The 20,334-nt window shown below is 41.8% G+C and overlaps 1 protein-coding gene across 1 annotated transcript in view; it reads left to right on the forward strand.

Moving 5' to 3' along the window:
* Window positions 1-17,502, forward strand: part of wnt6b (wingless-type MMTV integration site family, member 6b) — a gene marked incomplete at both ends in the record, with an annotated part of 57,278 nt that extends 39,776 nt beyond the window's left edge. The window contains 3 exons of the mRNA XM_080753241.1: window positions 10,949-11,292; window positions 15,965-16,105; window positions 17,182-17,502. Coding sequence (XP_080609367.1) covers window positions 10,949-11,292; window positions 15,965-16,105; window positions 17,182-17,502 — 806 coding nt within the window. The remainder of the gene's footprint in view (window positions 1-10,948; window positions 11,293-15,964; window positions 16,106-17,181) is intronic.
* Window positions 17,503-20,334: the final 2,832 nt, after the last annotated feature.

Here is a 20,334-nt window from a genome sequence, read left to right on the forward strand (position 1 = left end):
GGGCTATGCAGCGATTCAGTCTCGGGTGACAATTAAGCAATGATCAGAATTGTGCAACAATCACTCATTTCTGCTTGCTCAAGTTTGCCTTGTGTGAATGTACTGTACACCCAGGGTCACTGCAGGTCACACCGTCGGCTGTTATTGTAAATTAGGAGTGAAGCGATTCATGAAAAGAATGTGTTCATTGTAGGGATGGGACGATTTGAACATTTCATATCACGATTATTGTGACAAAAGAAATCTCGATTTACGATATTATCGCGATAATCAAAATCCATTTTCCTGGGGTGGAACATTTGCCAAAAATAATTGAGCTTGTAGATCGGCTATTTTTTGGCAAAGACATTTGATAGAGAGTGAAAAAAAACTGTATCAAGTTTCAAGTACGTATGTTATAAGTACCCTTTAGCAATTATTATAGAGGGTTTAAATGGCACTGGATATGCAGCTCAGCAAATAAAAGGTGAATTGATCCCAGTGCATGACGGAGGACGATATCAAGAGTGTTTTTTTATCACGAAAAAAGATAATACAGCTTATCGTCCCATCCCTAGTTCATTGATCAATAGAAATTGCCTCTGGTAAAGCTTAGAATAACATAATCAGCGATGTGATGATATGTATTTTAAAGAAATCATCTACTTACAACTTCACCAAAATAGTGTGATAAGTGATAACCCCTTATGTTTGCCTACTATAATGCAATATTAGTCTTGTACTGTGAAGACACAAAAACATCTCAGGGCATACATACAGTAACACACTACTAGTTTTAGTTAGTTACACGTACGCACAATTAGAAAAAATAAATTCTGAAAGGAAATGGTAATGAAATGGCACTTAAATTGAAATCCTAAAATGTTATTGTCCTCACAAGTATGCTGTAGAAATACGTGTGTACGTGCATGCGCACGTGCATGTGTGTGTGTTTGTGTGTGTGTGCGTGTGTGTGTGGACAATCAATCACTCAGCATTATTTACACCCATCAGACAGGCAGCTGTAGCTCCTAGATAATCATTACCCTACACAGGTCATAGTGTTCCACAGTGAAATGTATGGGAATTCCAGATCAAAGCATATTCGCAGAATCAAACATGCATGCACATGTGCTCTGAAAGTGTTCAAACCACTCCAATGTGCAGAGCTGAAAAATGTGTAAATACATAAATCCGCAGAGACATTCTAAAAGGTTTGAGTTGGGACTGGCTGGTGTTCAGATCAATAATTCTTAATGATCTGCACACCTGCTCAATAACAAGTGGTCATGTTAATGCCAGTGGTGGAAAAAGTCATGTTTTACTAAGTAAAAGTATCAATATGGCAATGTACTGTAGATGTACTCTGTTGCAAGTAAAAGTCCGGAATTCAAAATCTATTTGAGTAAAAGTAAAAGTATTGGCATCTATATGTATTTAAAGTACCAAAAGTACTCATTATGCAGAATGTCCCATTTCAGGTTTTCAAATGTATTTAAATCTTTTGAAAATAGCACATCTGCCAGCTCACAATGCCGAAAATCGCAGAGCTTGTAGATTAGCTATTTTCAAATGGCCGATCTGTAGGTATATAGGGCAGAAGTGGTTTCTGTATGTTTTGTAATGATAATGAAATCTACAAAGTAACTAGTAATTGTATTGGAAGTTTGAATTACTCAAGTAAAGTACAATTACAAATTCCTCAAAATTGTACTTAAGTGCAGTACTTAAAGGGCCATTTCACCTCTGGGACAACCCGATCTTATTTTATTGTTGTTTGGGACACGATCAACGCAATCCCGAGTTATTTTTTGTGTTCAATCTGTGTTCTTAGATATTTTAGTATTTCAGCATGTACTAGTGATGCGTTTTGCATCATATGATGCGTTTTGCATCACTAGTACATGCTGAAATACTAAAATATCTCAAAACATAGATTGAACACAAAAAATAACTCAGGATTGTGTTGATCGTGTCCCAAACAACAATAAAATAAGATCGGGTTGTCCCAGAGGTGAAATGGCCCTTTAAATACATTTCCACCACTGTTAATGCCCCATTCCCATGGTAAAGTGTGCACTACTGGATGAACCCACTTTCACTTCACTCACCCAATTTAATCCAGGCCAATAATGATCTTTAAAAGGATTGTATTGCATTCCTCATGCATGCCCTGTAAAAATCGATTAAATCAATTAGTTCAATAACACAGACATTACATTACAGCATCATTCTCTGTACATTTGTACTAGAGAGCATAGAGAGGATGAATGCGTGCATGACCTACTGTATCGTGGATTGGTTCAGTGTTATACAGAAATGCTCAGGGGTCATGAATATGTCCGTACACTGACAAATGTGTCTGTGGCAAATTTTAAAATTTCTTTTTTATACACCATTATAATATTCTTATTTTGATCATAAGACCCAATTACTGAATGCCAAGTCTCCAGGTTTTCTTCAGAATATGTATGACACTGATTTACTACGACACTATGGCACATTAGGAGTCTGGTGTTCGGAGGCTAGCACTGGTGGTTCTGAAATGTTTTATTCGCAAGGACCCCATAACTCTTGAGAGTGTACAGCTGGGCCAAGGACCCCTTTGTTGAGAGAGAGATGAAGCAGGGACCACCACAACCTTATCATAGATTCCATATAGTTAGTTTCATTGTTTGACAGCACAATTGTCAATACTTAATAAACTTGACCTTTCACTCTGTACTTAGTCTGCTCTTTTTCCCCTCTACACCAAAGCTCTTTGCCAAAAATAGCTGATCTACAAGCTCACAATGCCTCGCAGTGCGAGACGTTGTGAGCTTGTAGATCTGCTATTTTTGGCTAAAGTTCTCAGAATATGGACTCTAGGTTAAAGTGGTTAATATAAAAAAGGAGAAAAAAAACGTTCTATCACTCAAAGATTTGGAGGACCCCCTGTAGTAACTCTGAGGACCCCCGGACCCCCTGTTGAAGACCCATGGTGTACAGAGTTACAGTTACTGTCAGACTTACAGACCTGTTGTGGTCATTCTGGGCTATAGCTCTTTATGTGTTTCTGGTAATAGTATTGTCCGCACTAACTTTTTATTAGTATTTATTTAGAAAGCCACATCGTGCACCTCAGGTAGTTTAGATATAACACACACACTGATCGTCATCCCATATTTTCTGTGTTTGGTTGTTCTCCTAGGCTTCAGGTGAGTTTTGTTTCATACCCCTGACCCCATACATCATAGCCCTGAAAGATTGAGTATTAAAAAAATATTTGCTAATTCCAGCAGTAGGGCCCTTCTGGCTGTAAGAGCAGACCTAGACAGGCCCAGACACCCGCTGTGGCAGAGAATTTGTTTGGAATTCATGTCTCCGAGGAGAGATTTTTTTCTTCTTCTTTTTTTTAAGACGGAGGGGGGGCCTCAAATCTTTAGATTTCTAATGCCTTCTTTTAACTCATACCCCATATACTGTACCCTTCTCTCTGTGTTTCTCTCTTCCTCTGCTCTCTCTTTATATATATCCCCCCCCCCCCCCCCCTCTCTCTCTCTCTCTCCCCCTCTGTCGTTGTCTTTGGCCAATGGATGAGTGAAGTAATATTTCCATTGCATCGCATAGGAACAGGATAGGAGGGCATTGGATCCACATTAGTCAAACGCTCAGGTGTTACCGGGGCAACAGATATCACCATCAACACTTAAAAAAAAAGAAAATAATATAGGCTATGAACATTATTTTCTAAAACAAAATATCCATTGTCTTTTGATGTGTGTGTATATGTTTTTTTTTTTGGGGGGGGGGGTAGGAGGGTACTGCAGAAACTGGTATGATCAACATGGGCTTTGTCTTGTTTTGTTTCTGACCGCAAAGAGCTTTTGTGATTAAAAACGCTTGTCATGTTCACTCATATACACTCTCAAATGGGATATGAATCTCAGCTGTGTGCGTTCACTGTCGGGGACCCTACAGTAACAGTTCAGGCCCACAACATGCATCATGTAATGTAGCTACATGTGTTGGTGTTAACAATAAGTGCTGTGTTGAAGTGCATCATGCAGAAAGTGATGACACGTCTTTTGTTAAGAATGTGAATGATCATATTTTTAAAGCAAAATATGGAATAGGTGTGGTCCGAGTATAGCTTGCATGAGCGCACGCACGCACGCACGCACGCACGCACGCACGCACGCACGCACGCACGCACACACACACACACACACACACACACACACACACACACACACACACACACAATTTGTGACTATACTGGAGACATCTTTGGGTGTTGGGGTGTACAGCTGGTATTGATATCATGGCATGCTTGTGTGTGCAGGTCTCGTCGCACGCCACCCATTCTCTGTGTGTGTGTGTGTGCGCGTGTGGGTGCGTGTGGGTGTGTGTGTGTGCGTGCGCCCAGGCGAGTGCAAAGCGAGCGACTGGCCCTAATGAATCCCATTCACTGAATCATGCGATATGGAGTTGGCAGTGTCGATGGTGGTGACTGCACGCTCCCACCGCCTTCCAGCTTGCAGAAATAAAAGTCATTCACTTCAGCTCCCACACAATGGCCCACTAAGTGCCTGCTCACACACACACACACACACACACACACACACACACACACACACACACACACACACACACACACACACACACACACACACACACACACACACACACACGCGCGCGCACACACACACCGCGCGCGCACACACACACGCGCACACTCTGTACCCAATCCCCCCTAGAGCCATCTATCTAGGCAGAGCTCTGCCATTGAAGTCATCGAAGGCACCGATTGTTCCCACCGCGTCCCTGATAGAATGTAAAACCAGCAAGTGTTTCCAGGCAACAAATACACTTCCAGCCAGCATGCTTGGCTGTGTCTTATAGGGTAATATCCTAACATAGCTTTATTTCTTCGGGGTAAACGTTCCAGTTCCCACAAATTTGACGGATCTGAATCTAAACGAGGTTTCATATACACCTCCATTTTCCATGTTTTAGCTGTTGTCCTATTTACACACACGTCTGGTTTTCGCATCAACTTAGAAATAGTGGATCTACCGGTAGAAAAGTGGAATTGTAGCTCCCTGCCATGTACTTAAAGACTGTATTTAACTGCTATTCCAGCGCAAAGGAATAAATGCAAATTGCATAAAAAAACAATTAAAAAAATAAACAATAATAACTGAGAATAAATTTGTGTGGACAAGAAGGGGAGGAATGATGTTGAAGCCACGGGCGAGGACAGAGGATCAATTTGCAGTTGTGGTTGGACTCGCCTTTAGCCAGGAGTGCTAAGCCCTGCACCAGAAATAAACCCACAGCTGTGGTGGTGGCGGTGGTGCTGGTGTGTGTGTGTGTGTGTGTGTGTGTGTATGTGTGTTTCAGTGTGTGTGTGTGTGTGTGTGTGTGTGTGTGTGTGTGTGTGTGTGTGTGTGTGTGTGTGTGTGTGTGTGTGTGTGTATGCGTTTGTGTGTGCGTGTTTCAGTGTGTGTGTGTGTGTGTGTGTATGCGTTTGTGTGTGCGTGTTTCAGTGTGTGTGTGTGTGTGTGTGTGTGTGTGTGTGTGTGTGTGTGTGTGTGTGTGTGTGTGTGTGTGTGTGTGTGTGTGTGTGTGTGTGTGCGCGCGTGCGTGCGTGAGAAAGAGCAAGAGAGAGAGAGAGAGCATGGGGGAGAGAGACATAGCACTTCCATCAGTATTAAGCCCAATTCATACTTTGTTCTGTGGCAAAAATACAAGCTCGGACCTTGTAGATCTGCCATTTTCGTTGCACGACACCGCTGCGTGATGGAGCAATAAAGTAGGAAATACACAGATCACACACAGAGAGCCCTGAGGTCAGGGAAATGCAAAGAATTTTCGAAAAGGGCCTTTTGGTGAAAATATTGAAAATAGCAGACCTCCAAGCTCACAACGCGTCGCAGCGCTATTTTCGGTTCTTGATACCACACTGAACTAAGCATAATCATCAAGTCAATACTGGAGATGTGGTGTATGGTATGGATTTCTACACAGAAAGGACAATTCTTTCATCATAAGATGCTGCATTCAAGTTCAGGAGAGTTACTTGGACAATTCTCTTGAATGCTGCCTTCAGGTATAGCATGGAAAGGGGGGGGGGGATTTGCATTTCTTTCACCAGGTTGAAAACTGCATTCATGATCTGGAGAGAGCACTTTCTACAGACGGGTAAAAGGGCAGGGGCTCAAGCCCCCTTTGATGTCCACGTTGTGTGCATTTGCCTGCCTGAGGTCATGATAACAGGCCAGAACTGGCTGCTTTGATCTCACAACTGTCTGACCGGACAGGTGTATGGATTGGATGACCGAATAAATATAAAGACTAAATCTCCCGATCTTTACATCCTCTGAGACTGCCTGTGTGCTGTCTGGATTGTGCGTGCCATATTACCAAAATAAGTGTTACCATACCCACAAACAAAAACACACAGCAACGCTGTGTGGTCCAATGTTCGCTATCATTTTCCATGTGCCTTTGCAAGTGATATCAGTATTAGATACAGAAAGAATCTTTTATGATGCAACCTTTATTCAATTTATTCTCTTGTTACTATACCTACTTCTGCTTATTAATATAAAATGTGCCACAGTTGCTGTGAAATTGTTTTGTAATGATCAGATGACACAGATGACATCCACTGTCAACAGCAGCACATTTTCCTTTGTCTTTCTAAACTAGAGTGTAGGGGTGCAGCAGGTATTCCATCTAATCAATTTTGTTGATTATTTGAAACAATCGATTTGAACAAATATAATTGATTTTGAAAATAACACAATTTCATACAAAATATATATTTTTGAAATACAAAATGTAATACATATTTAAAAAATCTATTGATTAATCGCTAATTAAATTATTGATAGTTGCAGCCCTACACGAGTGTACTCAGTAGAGGGCACACTTCTGCCACAACCTCTCCATTTTGCTCATTGGAAAGTCTGGCCTGATGGTGCTGGAAGGAAAGGTCAAGGGGGTCACCATAATCAATCTGGGACCATGAATGTGTACGTCACATTTTCAAGAGATCATACGCTCATGTGTCCCCGGGGGCACGGGGGGGGGGGGGGGGGGGGGGTGAATATGCATTTCATTGAAATGAGAGGACGGGGATTTTCTGTGCCCTCTCCTCCTTATACAATATAGATCATACATGGGCAACTGGTGGCCCAGGGGGCCATATGTGGCCCCCACCTTCACTTAATGTGGCCCGCAGGTTAATATCAGAATACTGATATATTATTGATTTCAGCTGTTCCAATTCCAAACATGCATACATGACCCGTTTTAATTCCGTCAGTCTATCTTAGTAGCTTAATGACTAGTAAAGTAGGCCTAATACAAAAATGTTAGTCTTTTCTTTTTTTTTTTATATCAAACACATTTTTATTTAAGTTCATGAAGTTAACATGAGTATAACTAAACACATTTGAAATTAAATACAAGTTGTACATTTCAGGATTCCAATAAAAAAATAACAACAAATTATTCAGGAATCGGGTTAGCCCAAGCTAACCCAAGCTCAAAACGCATCGCGTTTTGAGCTTGTAGATCTGCTATTTTTGCTTCTTTTGTATGAGATACTAGAATGACAAAGTAGGATGTAGCAATATTATGCAATGTGGAAAATATGAAGGTATCAAATTATGAAGGTGGAAATATAGTGGCCCTCTCCATCATCAAAGTTGCCCACCCCTGATATAGATCAATGAGTGGAACTTGGAGGGATAACATGTTTCTCTGCATACATTACGCTCTCCTGATGAAACCTCTTATGGTGACCCGTTGTGTATCAGAGGAGACACATGTTTGTCTACACCAGTGGTTCTCAACCTTTTCAGGCCGCGACCCCCAAAATAATCATATTTTAACTGGGGACCCCTGCACCCTGACGAGCACTAAGAGTTGAGGCATTACATTTTATATAACACGGTGCTATTGCAGATCTACATGTTCACATCGCGTTGCGAGTTTTGGTCTATTGTAGATTAGTTACGGCCTATTGTAGATCGGCTATATTCACAATTTCTGCCTCTAATATTTGACAATTTGGCCAATGTTTAAATTGTCATTTTAGGGGTATTAAAAAGCCCTCTATACCAGGGCTACTCAACTTAACTCTTTGAGTGCCACCCCGTTCACCACTAGAGGGCGCCCAGTGGCCATAGAAAATCCCATAGAGATATGCTGGTATATGCAGAAGCCCTGCAGCCATGACTTGCCTGAACACTTTCCTTTGTGCATGTACAGGAAGAGGATGAAGTTAGCTTGAAGTTAGCTATTGGTTACGAAGCATTTTAGAAGCCTTATTTTCGTCAACTTAGCCATGATTAAACCTTGCACACCTCATGCATGGGAAAAAACAGAGAAGAATGAGCTCTAAAAAATCCAATGCAATCCTGGATTGCATTGAAGTGGATTTGTGCAGTTTGTTCACAGCTTTCAAACAAAAAAATCCCATTGGAAATCCGTTCAGGCATTCTTGAGATAATCGCCATTATGTTTTACATGTTATGTAAACAAACATGGCTGCCCTGTATGTTAGATGGGGTTGTATGGGGGTGGAACATGCAAAATCGCGATTGAAATCATGTTCACTAGATTTGATGGGGTCCAAAAAAAAAAAAAAAAAAAATTTTTTTTCAAATCTTTTTTTATTTTTTATTTTTTTAATATCCCGAACATGTTCGGGATAGGCACTCTGGTATGCGATAATATATCCCGAACATATTCGGGATAGGCACTCAATGAGTTAAGATGGCTCAGGGGCCACTCAGCAAAATACCAAAAGTCAAAGGGCCGCAAGCTAAAAATGACGGTCCCATTCTATTTCTATTTGTATGATCATGACGGGAGGCACAGACATGCGGAAAGGGCCGCTTGCGGCCCGCTGGCCGCGTGTTGAGTAGCGTGGCTCTATACCCTTAAACTTTATGTTGGTTTGTTTACCATTGAGTGAGAAAACAATCTTGCACATTAAGTTAATCATCTGTGGAACCCCCAAAATAATTTGGGGGACCCACAGGTTGAGAACCACTAGTCTACAGTCTACACCCTCCCACAATTCTCTCTAAAAAAAAACGAGATAAAAAAAGAGATAAACTCATTTGGCCTGATTGTTTTGAGCCATGCAAGGACTCTGAATTAGAAATCTGGTAGCGGTGGAGTCAACGCAGTGTGTAGCAGAGATCAACGGGTAGGAGGGAGCCATATTTAAATGGATCATCTTCTGCACGTATTCAATCAGCAGCCTGAGTGACAGCTGATTGTAGCCTGATTTACACTTAGTTGTGCGGTGGTGTCACATACCTAAAATAGCTGACCTACCAGCCGACAATGCATAACACTGCGACTTGTCGTAAGCTTATAGATCTGCTATATTAGGTGATGCGCGAACCAAATAGAAATCTGGCATAACGCAATGTTTCATTAGTAGGGATTTAAAGGTGATACACCATGCATTTAAAAAGTATTTATGTCATATTGTTTATGTCCCAAAAACGTTTTTCAAAAGGTTTGAGGCTAAATTACCACTCCTGAATAGAGAGCCTCTCTCATTTTTGAATGGCTCTCAGAGCATTTCAGCTGCAGTACCACCTTTGGCCTGAACTGATATATATATATATTTTTTTATGATGACGTCACAATCGGCAGATGACGTCACAATCGGCAGCAAATCTGGACAGCCTGTTTTGAGAACCCGTGGGATACTTTTAACCTTCGCCTTCTCAAAACCAGAGAAAGACACAACGGTCAGAAATGGGACTTTGTGAGGATAGAAGGTGCTAGTGGGACCCCAAAAAAAGGTTTAAAATAGGAAAAGTGAAATTTCATGGTGTATCACCTTTAATGATACACTTAATTGCGATACGATACGCATCACGTACATGGTTGACGATACGATACATGGACAATATTGGTTCATTCATGGCGATACGATACGATTCCATTCAATGATTTAAAATCGATATAGTAACTATTTAGCAAAGACATCAAATCTGTGTGAAACGTGTCAATTGTGCAGTTTTCTACGTGAAAAAAAATATGGATATAAATAAATAATCACTGTGATTCTCTAGCAAATACATGGATATTATATTTCATCACATATGGACAAAGCCACAGCTTGACATGAACTCAGAGATTACATACATTTATCGATAGACCAAGAGTAGCTATATGGAATAGAAAAGTAATTAGACCCCTCTTTTTAATCTTTCTTCTTAAAATTGATAAATACAAGTACTTAGTATCCATACAATGATTATTTGCATTGCAAAACGATTCGATACAAAGCCAATTTTGCTGTTTGTTTATAGTAGACTAGATCGTTGCAAATTAAAAATCGATTATTCGATTCAGTTACTATATCGTTACACCCCTATTCATTAGTTATTAGTTACAGTAACCAAACCTCAAAGCCCCCTCTCCAGGGGCGTCAATTGGGTATGGCAGAGGTATGCAGCTGCCGTACCCTGGGTCCAGGGGTGGAAATCAAAGTTACTTTTAAATATAAATCCATGAATGTCTCTGTCTATCTGTTCTGGTTATTATGTTGTTAAATTACAGTAAAATAACTACAAATGCAAAATCTTACAAAATGGTCACTTTAACAAGGTATTATAATTACCCATCTTGACAAAATGGTATATTCCCAGGTTCCGCAGGTCAGCTACACAGGTGCAATGCATTATTAATTGTGGCACGTTTACTAACATGCCAAGTTTACCTGCACTTGAACAACCGTTCAGGCTGCCATATCCAGCCAAAGAAACCATAGAAACGGGGGAAAAAAATAGAATGTACTTCTTAAAATAAATGTATCATGCCTGTTGCTAAGGTATGGCAACATGACTGGTGTCTTGCACACGCGCCTTAGACACCAGTCATGTTGCCATACCTTAACTTCTTCTGAACTGACGCCACTGCCCCTCTCTCTCCTCTTGTCTTACAGATATTCGGGAGACGGCGTTCGTCTACGCCATCACGGCTGCGGGTGTGACGCACGCGGTGACGCAGGCCTGCAGCATGGGGGACCTCCTGCAGTGCGGCTGCGAGGCCACGCGAAGTCGAGCGCCTCCGCGACCCATCTCCTCCTCCTCCTCCTCCTCCTCCTCCTCCACCTCCTCCACCTCCTCCTCCTCTGGGGAGGGGGTGAAGTGGGAGTGGGGGGGCTGTGGAGACGACGTGGAGTTTGGTTATGAGAAGTCAAAACAGTTTATGGACGCCAAGAGGAGAAGGGGCAAGAGTGACATCAGGGCTCTGATTGACTTGCACAACAACGAGGCAGGCAGGCTGGTACGTGTGATGTCACCCATTCATCGGTTGTCTTTAACCTATTTGGAACGGGTACACATTATTGTGTATCGTTATTTTGTGCTTTAACTATTGAAAAATAGCAGATATACAAGCTCACAGCGCGGCACCGAGTGCCGCGCTGCGAGCTTGTAGATCTGCTATTTTTGAAAAATCGTGAAAATTAGAATTTTGACCCGATTCTATAAGTGTCTTTTGAATCCTTCTAAGATTTTTTTTGAAAAATGCTGACAGAAAATTTGTCAGCAATCTGGCCAGCCATCGTCAAAGAAAAGGTCCTTTTCACTTAAATGGAGCTCAGTTAGTCTGTTCTTGAGAGACTACTATGTCAGTGGTTCTCAAACCTTTTCATGTGAAGGACCCCCAAAATGATATGTATTTGGCCACGGACCCCCATCTCAAAATATTTAGTTCCAGGGACCACCCAGAAGCAAAATTTGAGTTACAGACGTTCGCTTTGAAAATACATAATATTCAAAGATTTGCACACATTTTCACGACTTTTTCAAAAAAATAGCAGATCTACAAGCTCTCAGCGCTGTGAGCTTGTATATCTGCTATTTTTCACTGGTTAAAGCATTCAATAATTCTAAGCCTAAATGGGTTAAGTGGTTCAGTGGTTCCCAAACAGTGTGTGTGTGTGTGTGCCGTGAGACAAGTCCAGGTGCGCCTTGGGATTGTGTGACAACCACATATTATTATTGCAATACATACAGCAATACAAAATGTTATGAATTATTTACACACTCAGTCTTCTATCATCTAAAAAAATAAAATAATAATCAACCTGGCGTCCCTAGTTTGGGCATGTCATTATTACACAGTGAACAGGTGAACATTTAAATAAATAAAAAGAACATTTACAGAGTGAGAGCACGGGTTATGGGGACTATTTCGCATGGATATAAATACAGGTATGGAAACAAAAGCTGTCAGACAGCTAAAAAGGCATGCACATCCTGAGCCATGTAGGCTGGGTGCTGGACTAAAGTTAGTTAACAATAAAAGAAAGAAAGAGTCCGCACACCAAATTTTGATGTTCCCAATACTTTAGTTTTTACTCAGGTACCTGAGTAAAAACTAAAGTATTGGGAACATCAAATTTGGTGTGCGGACTCTTTCTTTCTTTTATTATAAATACAGGTATGCCTTGAGATTTTGACTTTGGTGTGCTTTGGACACGTTTGAAAACCACTGGTCTAGTTTAATTCAAGACATTACACCAAAATAGGACACAAATGTATCACTTTTGATGGTGAAATCATATTGTTCTATTTTGAGGAGGACGTGTGAAAGAATCAGACACACTTCCCAGCCTTCTGTATATGCTGGCGTATCTTTGAGTTTTATTGTCGAAGTAGACTGAAGTTCCTCTTTCAATCTTAAATTGAGTAAAACAATAGAGATTTCTTCTTTCCCATCCATCTGGGACAATATGGACATCACCTACAACCTGAGAAATATTTGATATTGACTACGTGACATAAAGAAACTTAGTTGACCCCAGCCTTAGTGCAGATCAAGAAGAAACAGAATATTGGCCAGTAATGATTCACTCTTCTATACTGTAGGGTTTTTGGAACAAAAGCATTGCTTGTCTTATGGAATGCTCCGCCATTGCACCAAGATCCAAAGGAGAAAGATATCGCCTCCAGCCATATTTGTGTAGCGCCGTAAACCGATATTCGAACAAGAATCAAGTTTCTGAAACACAAAAACAAGAGCGTGCCACACATTTTGTTTTCAAGCCTCCGAGGCACATAGCTTCTAACATTTCCCCGGCCCTTGTTAAAGTTTAAAGTTGCTCTTTGTTGCTCGCTCTATTCTCGTGTATTTACACGGAGTGAATTATGGCCGGGACAAGTGAACTACCTATTGAAAAAAGAGGGGTGATATAGGAACCTTTTTTCGCTGTCTTTTTTCTGGGAGACCTTATGTCCTCTTTAAGAAGTTAATGACATGTTGTTGCCGGGAAAGTCTTCCATCTCTCGTTTTGCTTTAGAGCTGTCAGCCATGTTCGTGTGCAGAAACGCCAGTGGTGGAAAAAAGTACTCAAATGTTTTACTTAAGTAAAAGTATCAATACTGCAACATAGAAATACTCCGTAAGTAAAAGTACGGAATTCAAAATGTACTTGAGTTAAAGTATGAAAGTTTTGGCATCAAAATGTACTTAAAGTACCAAAAGTAAAAGTACAAACATGTTTGAAAATAGCAGATCTACAAGCTCACAACGCGTCGCGATGCAACACGTTGTCAGCTTGTAGATCGGCTATTTTCAAATAGCCTAGGTATACAATAGGGCTGAAGTGGATTAATGTATGTTTTATAACATAATCATTTATATCTGCAAAGTAACTTGTAACTAAAGGTTTTCCAATAATTGTAGTGGAGTAAAAAGTACAATATTTGCCTCTGAGATGTAGTGGAGTAGAAGTAAAATTACTGAAAACTGGAACTAATCAAGTAAAGTACAAATACCTCAAAACTGTACTTATAGTTACTTTACACCACTGAGAAACGCCGATACGCTCGCATCAACAATAGCTGATCTACAAGCTCACGACGAGCTTTGGGATTTGGCTATCTTTGGTGCGCGACACGGCACGCAGCGGAGTGTAAATCAGGCGAAACGCTGGTGATGCACTCGTCTGCTGGGGTCAAAGACAGGTAGACAGGAGGAAGGGAGGAGGGGAGAGGTGGAGAGGTGGGGTAATGTCCAATTATAGCATTAGCGTGCAGCTATTTGAACAAAACAACAGAGGGAACGTGCTGCATGACGAGCAGCGGTGGTGAAAGAAGTACTCGTAGTAGCAATGCCACAAAGTAGAAATACTCCATTACAAAGTCAAAGTATATAGTGCTTAAAGGGGAAAAACACCCAAATTTCAATTTTGAATGAACTGTGTCGTTAATATACCTTTGAGTTGTTATGTGGAAATAAGAAAGAATGTCACCACGGTGTACTTTGCATTACAAACCCCCAAATCAATCTTCCAGTTCTCTCTAAGGTATATTTAGTTCAATGCTGAAAATGGGTGCTTCTCCTCTTTAATTAGTTAATGTATGTTTTCTAATAATAATCAATATCTGCAAAGTAACTATAATCACTGAAGTTTTCGAATAATTGCAGTGGAGTAAAAAGTACAATATTTAATATATTATAATATATTATACTCCACTACAATATACTGTAGTGGAGTATAAGTATAAGGGTATTACATTAAAAATATAAAGTGTTACATTCAAAACAATGGACATTCTTGAGTGAAGTGAAAGTACCTTTAAGTTCAGTTCTTGAGTAAATGTACTTGGTTACTTTCCACCGCTGACGACTTACGAGGCACGCTTATTAAAGAAGTCTGGAAACAAGTGTGCTGCAGTGTGTGCATAATGTGCGTGCGTGCACATATTTGTGTGCGTGTGTGTGTGTGTGTGTGTGTGTGTGTGTGTGTGTGTGTGTGTGTGTGTGTGTGTGTGTGTGTGTGTGTGTGTGTGTGTGTGTGTGTGTGTGTGTGTGTGTGTGTGTGTGATGGGTTAATTATGTGCAGTATATAAGTGAATGATCTGTTGTCAAGGCTTGTTAGATGTAGGAAGGCCTGAGGCAATATGGAGGGAGAGGGGGGTTGGGGGGGTTAAATTCCTTCTGAATAGCGTCTACTTTTATCTCACCTATCTATCTATCTGAGTGTGTGTTCGTGCGTGTGCGTGTGCATGTGTGTGTGTGTGTGTTTGTGTGTGTGTGTGTGTGTGTGTGTGTGTGTGTGTGTGTGTGTGTGTGTGTGTGTGTGTGTGTGTGTGTGTGTGTGTGTGTGTGTGTGTGTGTGTGTGTGTGTGTGCGTGCGTGCGTGTGCGCGCGTGTGTGTGTGTGTGTGTGTGTGTGTGATATATCACAAAAACACCACTATAAATTACACCGTTACTGCACTACTTTTCATTTGTCAGAAGCTGCATTGCTTCATCCTGATGACTGGATTAAACTCACTTCCTCTTCCTCTTTTCTTTCTCTCTCCCTCTGTTCTCTCCCCCCCCCCCTCCCTTGTGTCCCCCCACCCTGCCACCCACCCACTCCCGATCTCTCATCTAACCTCATCTGCCCATCCAACCCACCCAAACGGGCATGTGCACACATAGACATCAAAGGGGGGCTTGAGCCCCTGCCCTTTTATCAGTCTGTAAAAAAGTGCCCTCTCCAGACCATGAATGCAGTTTTCACTATGGTGAAAGAAATGCAAATGCCCTCTTTCCATATGCCACACCTCAAGGCAGCGTTCAAGAAAATCGCCTTGTCCAAACTCTTCTGAACTTGAACGCAGCATCTTATGTTGAAAGAATTGCCCTCTCTGTGTAGAGAGGGCGAGCTGTAAAAGTGGCATTTGACATGTGCCAGGCATGTGCTGTTCCGAAATGGCATATGCCAAATGCCACTTTTCCAGCTCGCCCTTACTTCTCTCTGTGTAGTAGAAATCCATGCTGTGTACGCCACATCTTCAGTATTGATTTGATTATGCTTAGTTCAGTGCGGTATCAAGCACTGAAAATAGCCGAACTCCAGGTCGGCTACAGTATTTTCGATATTTTCACCAAAAGGCCTTCTTTAGAAATTTCAGCCCTTGCCTCTCTAACATTCTCTGCACGTCCCTGCGCCCAAACAGGCGGTGAAGCTGTACATGCGGACGGAGTGCAAGTGCCACGGCCTGTCGGGCTCGTGCACGCTGCGCACGTGCTGGAAGAAGATGCCGCACTTCCGCGAGGTGGGCGACCGGCTGCTAGAGCGCTTCAACGGCGCCTCCAAGGTGATCAGTGTTGTAACACAGTGGTTCTCAACCTGTGGGTCGGGACCCCCAGGGGGGTCGCCAAACTATTTTGGGGGGTCCCCAGATGATTAGCTTAATGTGCAACATTGTTTTCTCACTCAACAGTAAACAAACCACCATAAAGTGTACACAGCACATTTCTAAAGTGACAATTTAAGGACTTTTTAATACCTCTAAAATTACAAATTCAACATTGGCCAAATAGTCAAATATTAGAGGCAGAAATTGTGAAAATAGCATATAGATCTGCTATTATCACAATAGAACTGCATACAAAATGTAATGCCTCAACTCTTAGTGCTCGTCAAAATATGAATATTTGGGGGGTCGTGGCTTGAAAAGGTTGAGAACCACTGGTGTAAAGTAACTAAGTACATTTACTACCCTGAAAAAGACCTTAAAAAAAGTATTCTAAATTCTAACAGTTTTCTGAAAAAACTATATCTCTGTCAGTGGTTCTCATACTTTTTCATGTCAAGGACCACGCTAGAATAATATGTATTTGATGCGGACCCCCATCCCAAAATATTTAGTTCCAGGGACCCCCCCAGAAGCAAAATTTGAGTTACAAATGTCCGCTCTAAAAATACATATATTCAAAGATTTGCACAAATTTTCACGACTTTTGGAATGCGTCACAATGCACTTTTACTCAAGTAAATTTAGAATTCCAGACATTTATTTGTAACGAGTATTTCTACTGATCCATCAAAAAAAATGTAATATTGTGTAAAAGTACATTTTCTTGAAACTTTCATATATTCTATGTACATTGCACATTCAGTGAATAATAAAAAAAAAGAAAAATTATGGCATACAGCTCATGAATATCAAAAGTCCATTTCTCAAAATATTAGGTACACGAGACCACTCACGACAAGGATTTATAACAAGTCCAGTGGGAAGTTTCCGTAGTCAGTTATGATTTGGGGTGCTATGGCATCTGAAATGCTTTTTTACACAATATGATTTTTTTTAGATGGATCTGTATATTGCAGTATTGACACTTTTACCTCAGTAAAACATCTGTGTACTTTTTTTCCCACCATCTGAAGGTGATGGGCGGCAACGACGGCAAGACGCTGATCCCCGTGGGCCAGAACATCAAGCCGCCCGACCGCCAGGACCTCATCTACTCGGCCGAGTCGCCCGACTTCTGCCTGGCCAACCGCAAGACGGGCTCGCTGGGCACGCGGGGCCGCGTGTGCAACAGCACGGCCATGGACGTGAGCGGCTGCGACCTGCTGTGCTGCGAGCGCGGCCACCGGGACGAGACGGCCGTGTTCGAGGAGAACTGCCTCTGCCGCTTCCACTGGTGCTGCGTGGTCCAGTGCAAGAAATGCTCCGTCCGGAAAGAGCTCAGCCTTTGTCTCTGATCGGCGGGACCCCCCCAGGCCCCCCACGCACGCACGGCACGCACACCCCCTGTTCCGCCCTCCACAACCCCCGCCTGCCACCCTCCTCCCCCTCGGGCTTGAAGGTAAAAAGAAATCCATGAATCAAGTTGAAATAGTTTCACCTCGATCGGCAGGGGGTTGGGATTCAACCTTTTGCACCTGATAGGATTAGTCAACCTCCTGAAAATGTAGTTGATTTTCAAAGCTATTGACCTCTCTGTGTGGTCAGTTCATTCCCAGACATTTAGACGCAACATTTTCCTGAAAGACGAATAGAGGAGCCAGTCACGGGAAAACAAAGGCACAGAAAATAATGTAAACACGTGGAAACGATGGAAACATTTCCAAAGGCAAAAAGGGACAATAAGTCAAAATGGAGTGGTGTTGTTAACAGTTCTCCACCTACGAAATTGAAATGGAGGTACTCGTATTTCTTTTTTTCTTTTTTTTTAATAGGACCAAAGTGAACTGTTTAAAACATACATGTACCTTCCAAGTCACTTCAAAGTCAACTTTCAAAGAGGACAAACAAAAGTGCTTGAACAGTTTTGTGCCAGTGTCTTGTACGTATATATCTATCACTTTTAAACAACAGGCAGTGAAATCGACCTCGAACTGAGCTGCGTCTACACTGGGTCTGCTGTTTTACCTGGATTGTGAAATTCCTATAAATTCATTACTGGCCGCACGCCTAAAAACACACACACACACAACAACAAAAAAGAAAACACAACACAAGGCGTTGTGTCTTTATAAGCTTCTGTTTTGACTTCCCGGGTCTAAATCGGAATCTGTTAAAACAAAGCCTTGACATTGACAGCTCTCGCGCCCACAGACAGCTCTAGAGTTTGCTGTAGGAACTAAAGCCACCATCCATGTGTGGCTATCCCATTACACTCAGCCCACTTTGTCTTTCCAAAGACACCCTTGATGCCATTTGAAATGCTGTCAACTGTGTCACCCGATGATCAGCTGACATGGGAGGGTGTCCAACTTGGTTCCTACCTGGGAAGCACAAAGCGCTGCAGTAGCTCTTGCTGCATCTGTATTGTTGAATACTATATACAATGGCTACACTTGGGAATCACCAACAGGGACTTTTTGAGAAAGCCGTTGTGTTCTAGAAATGTGGTTGGGCACCATGTTGAAATTGAACGACGTGGCTTTTGCTCACGCCATTTTATATATTTAACCAAAATGCGTGCTGTAAAGCATAGGAAGTTGCGTATGAATTGTCGTGACATTAAGAGAAACAAAAAGGATTCTCTGCTAGGGTGGAGCTCGATGCAGAGCCGGACGTTACAGCTCGGCCCGACGAACATTTTAGGACAGAGGAAGTTAACGGCTTCTGATTGAGACGTTATTTCACCCCTGCTTTAATTCCTGCAGTGCTTCCCCTCCTGCTGCTGCCACGGAGCGAAAAAGAAGACTGGAAATAATCTGTGATTTTTCACTTTAAACCAAATGTTTTGAGGTTGTAATGGGAGCATCATTGTATACCACAATGGTGTATGTCTCACAAGCCCATATAATAAACCATATGGAGTGAATGTTGAAACTGCCGTTTCCCAATGTCCATCTCCCCCATGTATCAAAGCAAAGCGCTTCTCAACCTCACCATACTTGGATCCGCTATTCTTCGTCTTTTGATTTTTATCCACTGAAAATGTATTCCACTTACAGGAAGGAAAAGGCTCCACGGTGAAAGCTGGTTTTGTTTTGTTTTCCAACTGTGGTGTCAAAAATGTATGAAAAAGGGAAGTTTTTGGTCACATTTATCGCATAATGGAGGACACAATCAACACCATATGTGGTTGTGGAGTCAACCTGCCAGCGAAGACTGTTATTTATACAAAGATACGATAACAAGACTACTCACAGCGCGCCGCCCCATTCCATCTCTCTCAAAAGCACTTTGGATACGGCCGCCGTGAACTTTACAGTAGCATTCGACTGTTATTTTATGTTTCAGCCTTATTTCTAAGCAGAAAAAGAGAAACTCTTTTTTTTTACACAACATTCGAATACCAAGAAAAGATTATTATGTATTTTATCTTTTATGATATACAGGGCTATTGTAATAATGCACTTTCAACATTAGCTTTTGTGTAATGTGTGTGTGTGTGTGTGTGTGTGTGTGTGTGTGTGTGTGTGTGTGTGTGTGTGTGTGTGTGTGTGTGTGTGTGTGTGTGTGCATGCGTGCGTGCGTGTGTGCACGTACGAGTGTGTGTGCGTGCATGTGTGTATGCGTTTATGCATGTGTCTGAACGTGTGTGTGTGTGTCTGTGTCTGTGTGTGTGTGTGTGTGTGTGTGTGTGTGTGTGTGTGTGTGTGTGTGTGTGTGTGTGTGTGTGTGTGTGTGTGTGTGTGTGTGTGTGTGTGTGCACGCGCGCGTGCGTGCGTTTGTGTGTGTGTACGTGCGCTCGTTTGTGTGGGCGCAAGTGTTTGCGAGTGGGGTGTATGGATGGCCAGTCATCACCGTATCCTTTAACTGACAGTAACTTCATACTTTGGCATATTTTTCAGTTGTCGTTAGATGTTTAACAACATTATGTTGGTTATTGAAAGCTCACTTTTCATCTCTGACTCTCTGTCTAAATGTTTTTTTTGTTGGGCAGATAAGATCATGTGGTTTGGTTGCTTGTTGACTCAGGAGAGGAGAGGAATAACGTTTAATTCATACTCCAACGCACCACGGTGTCACTTCATGCCGACAAGACAGGGTTTAATAACAGCGTGGCTTCCATCATTCCATGTGGATTTTGGACTTAAGGCGAAACTATTTTGTCAGTCATCTTTGACTTCAGTCAT

This window comes from Nannobrachium achirus, assembly GCF_963921795.1.
Source record: "Nannobrachium achirus genome assembly, chromosome: 22".
Taxonomy (NCBI): Eukaryota; Metazoa; Chordata; class Actinopteri; order Myctophiformes; family Myctophidae; genus Nannobrachium; species Nannobrachium achirus.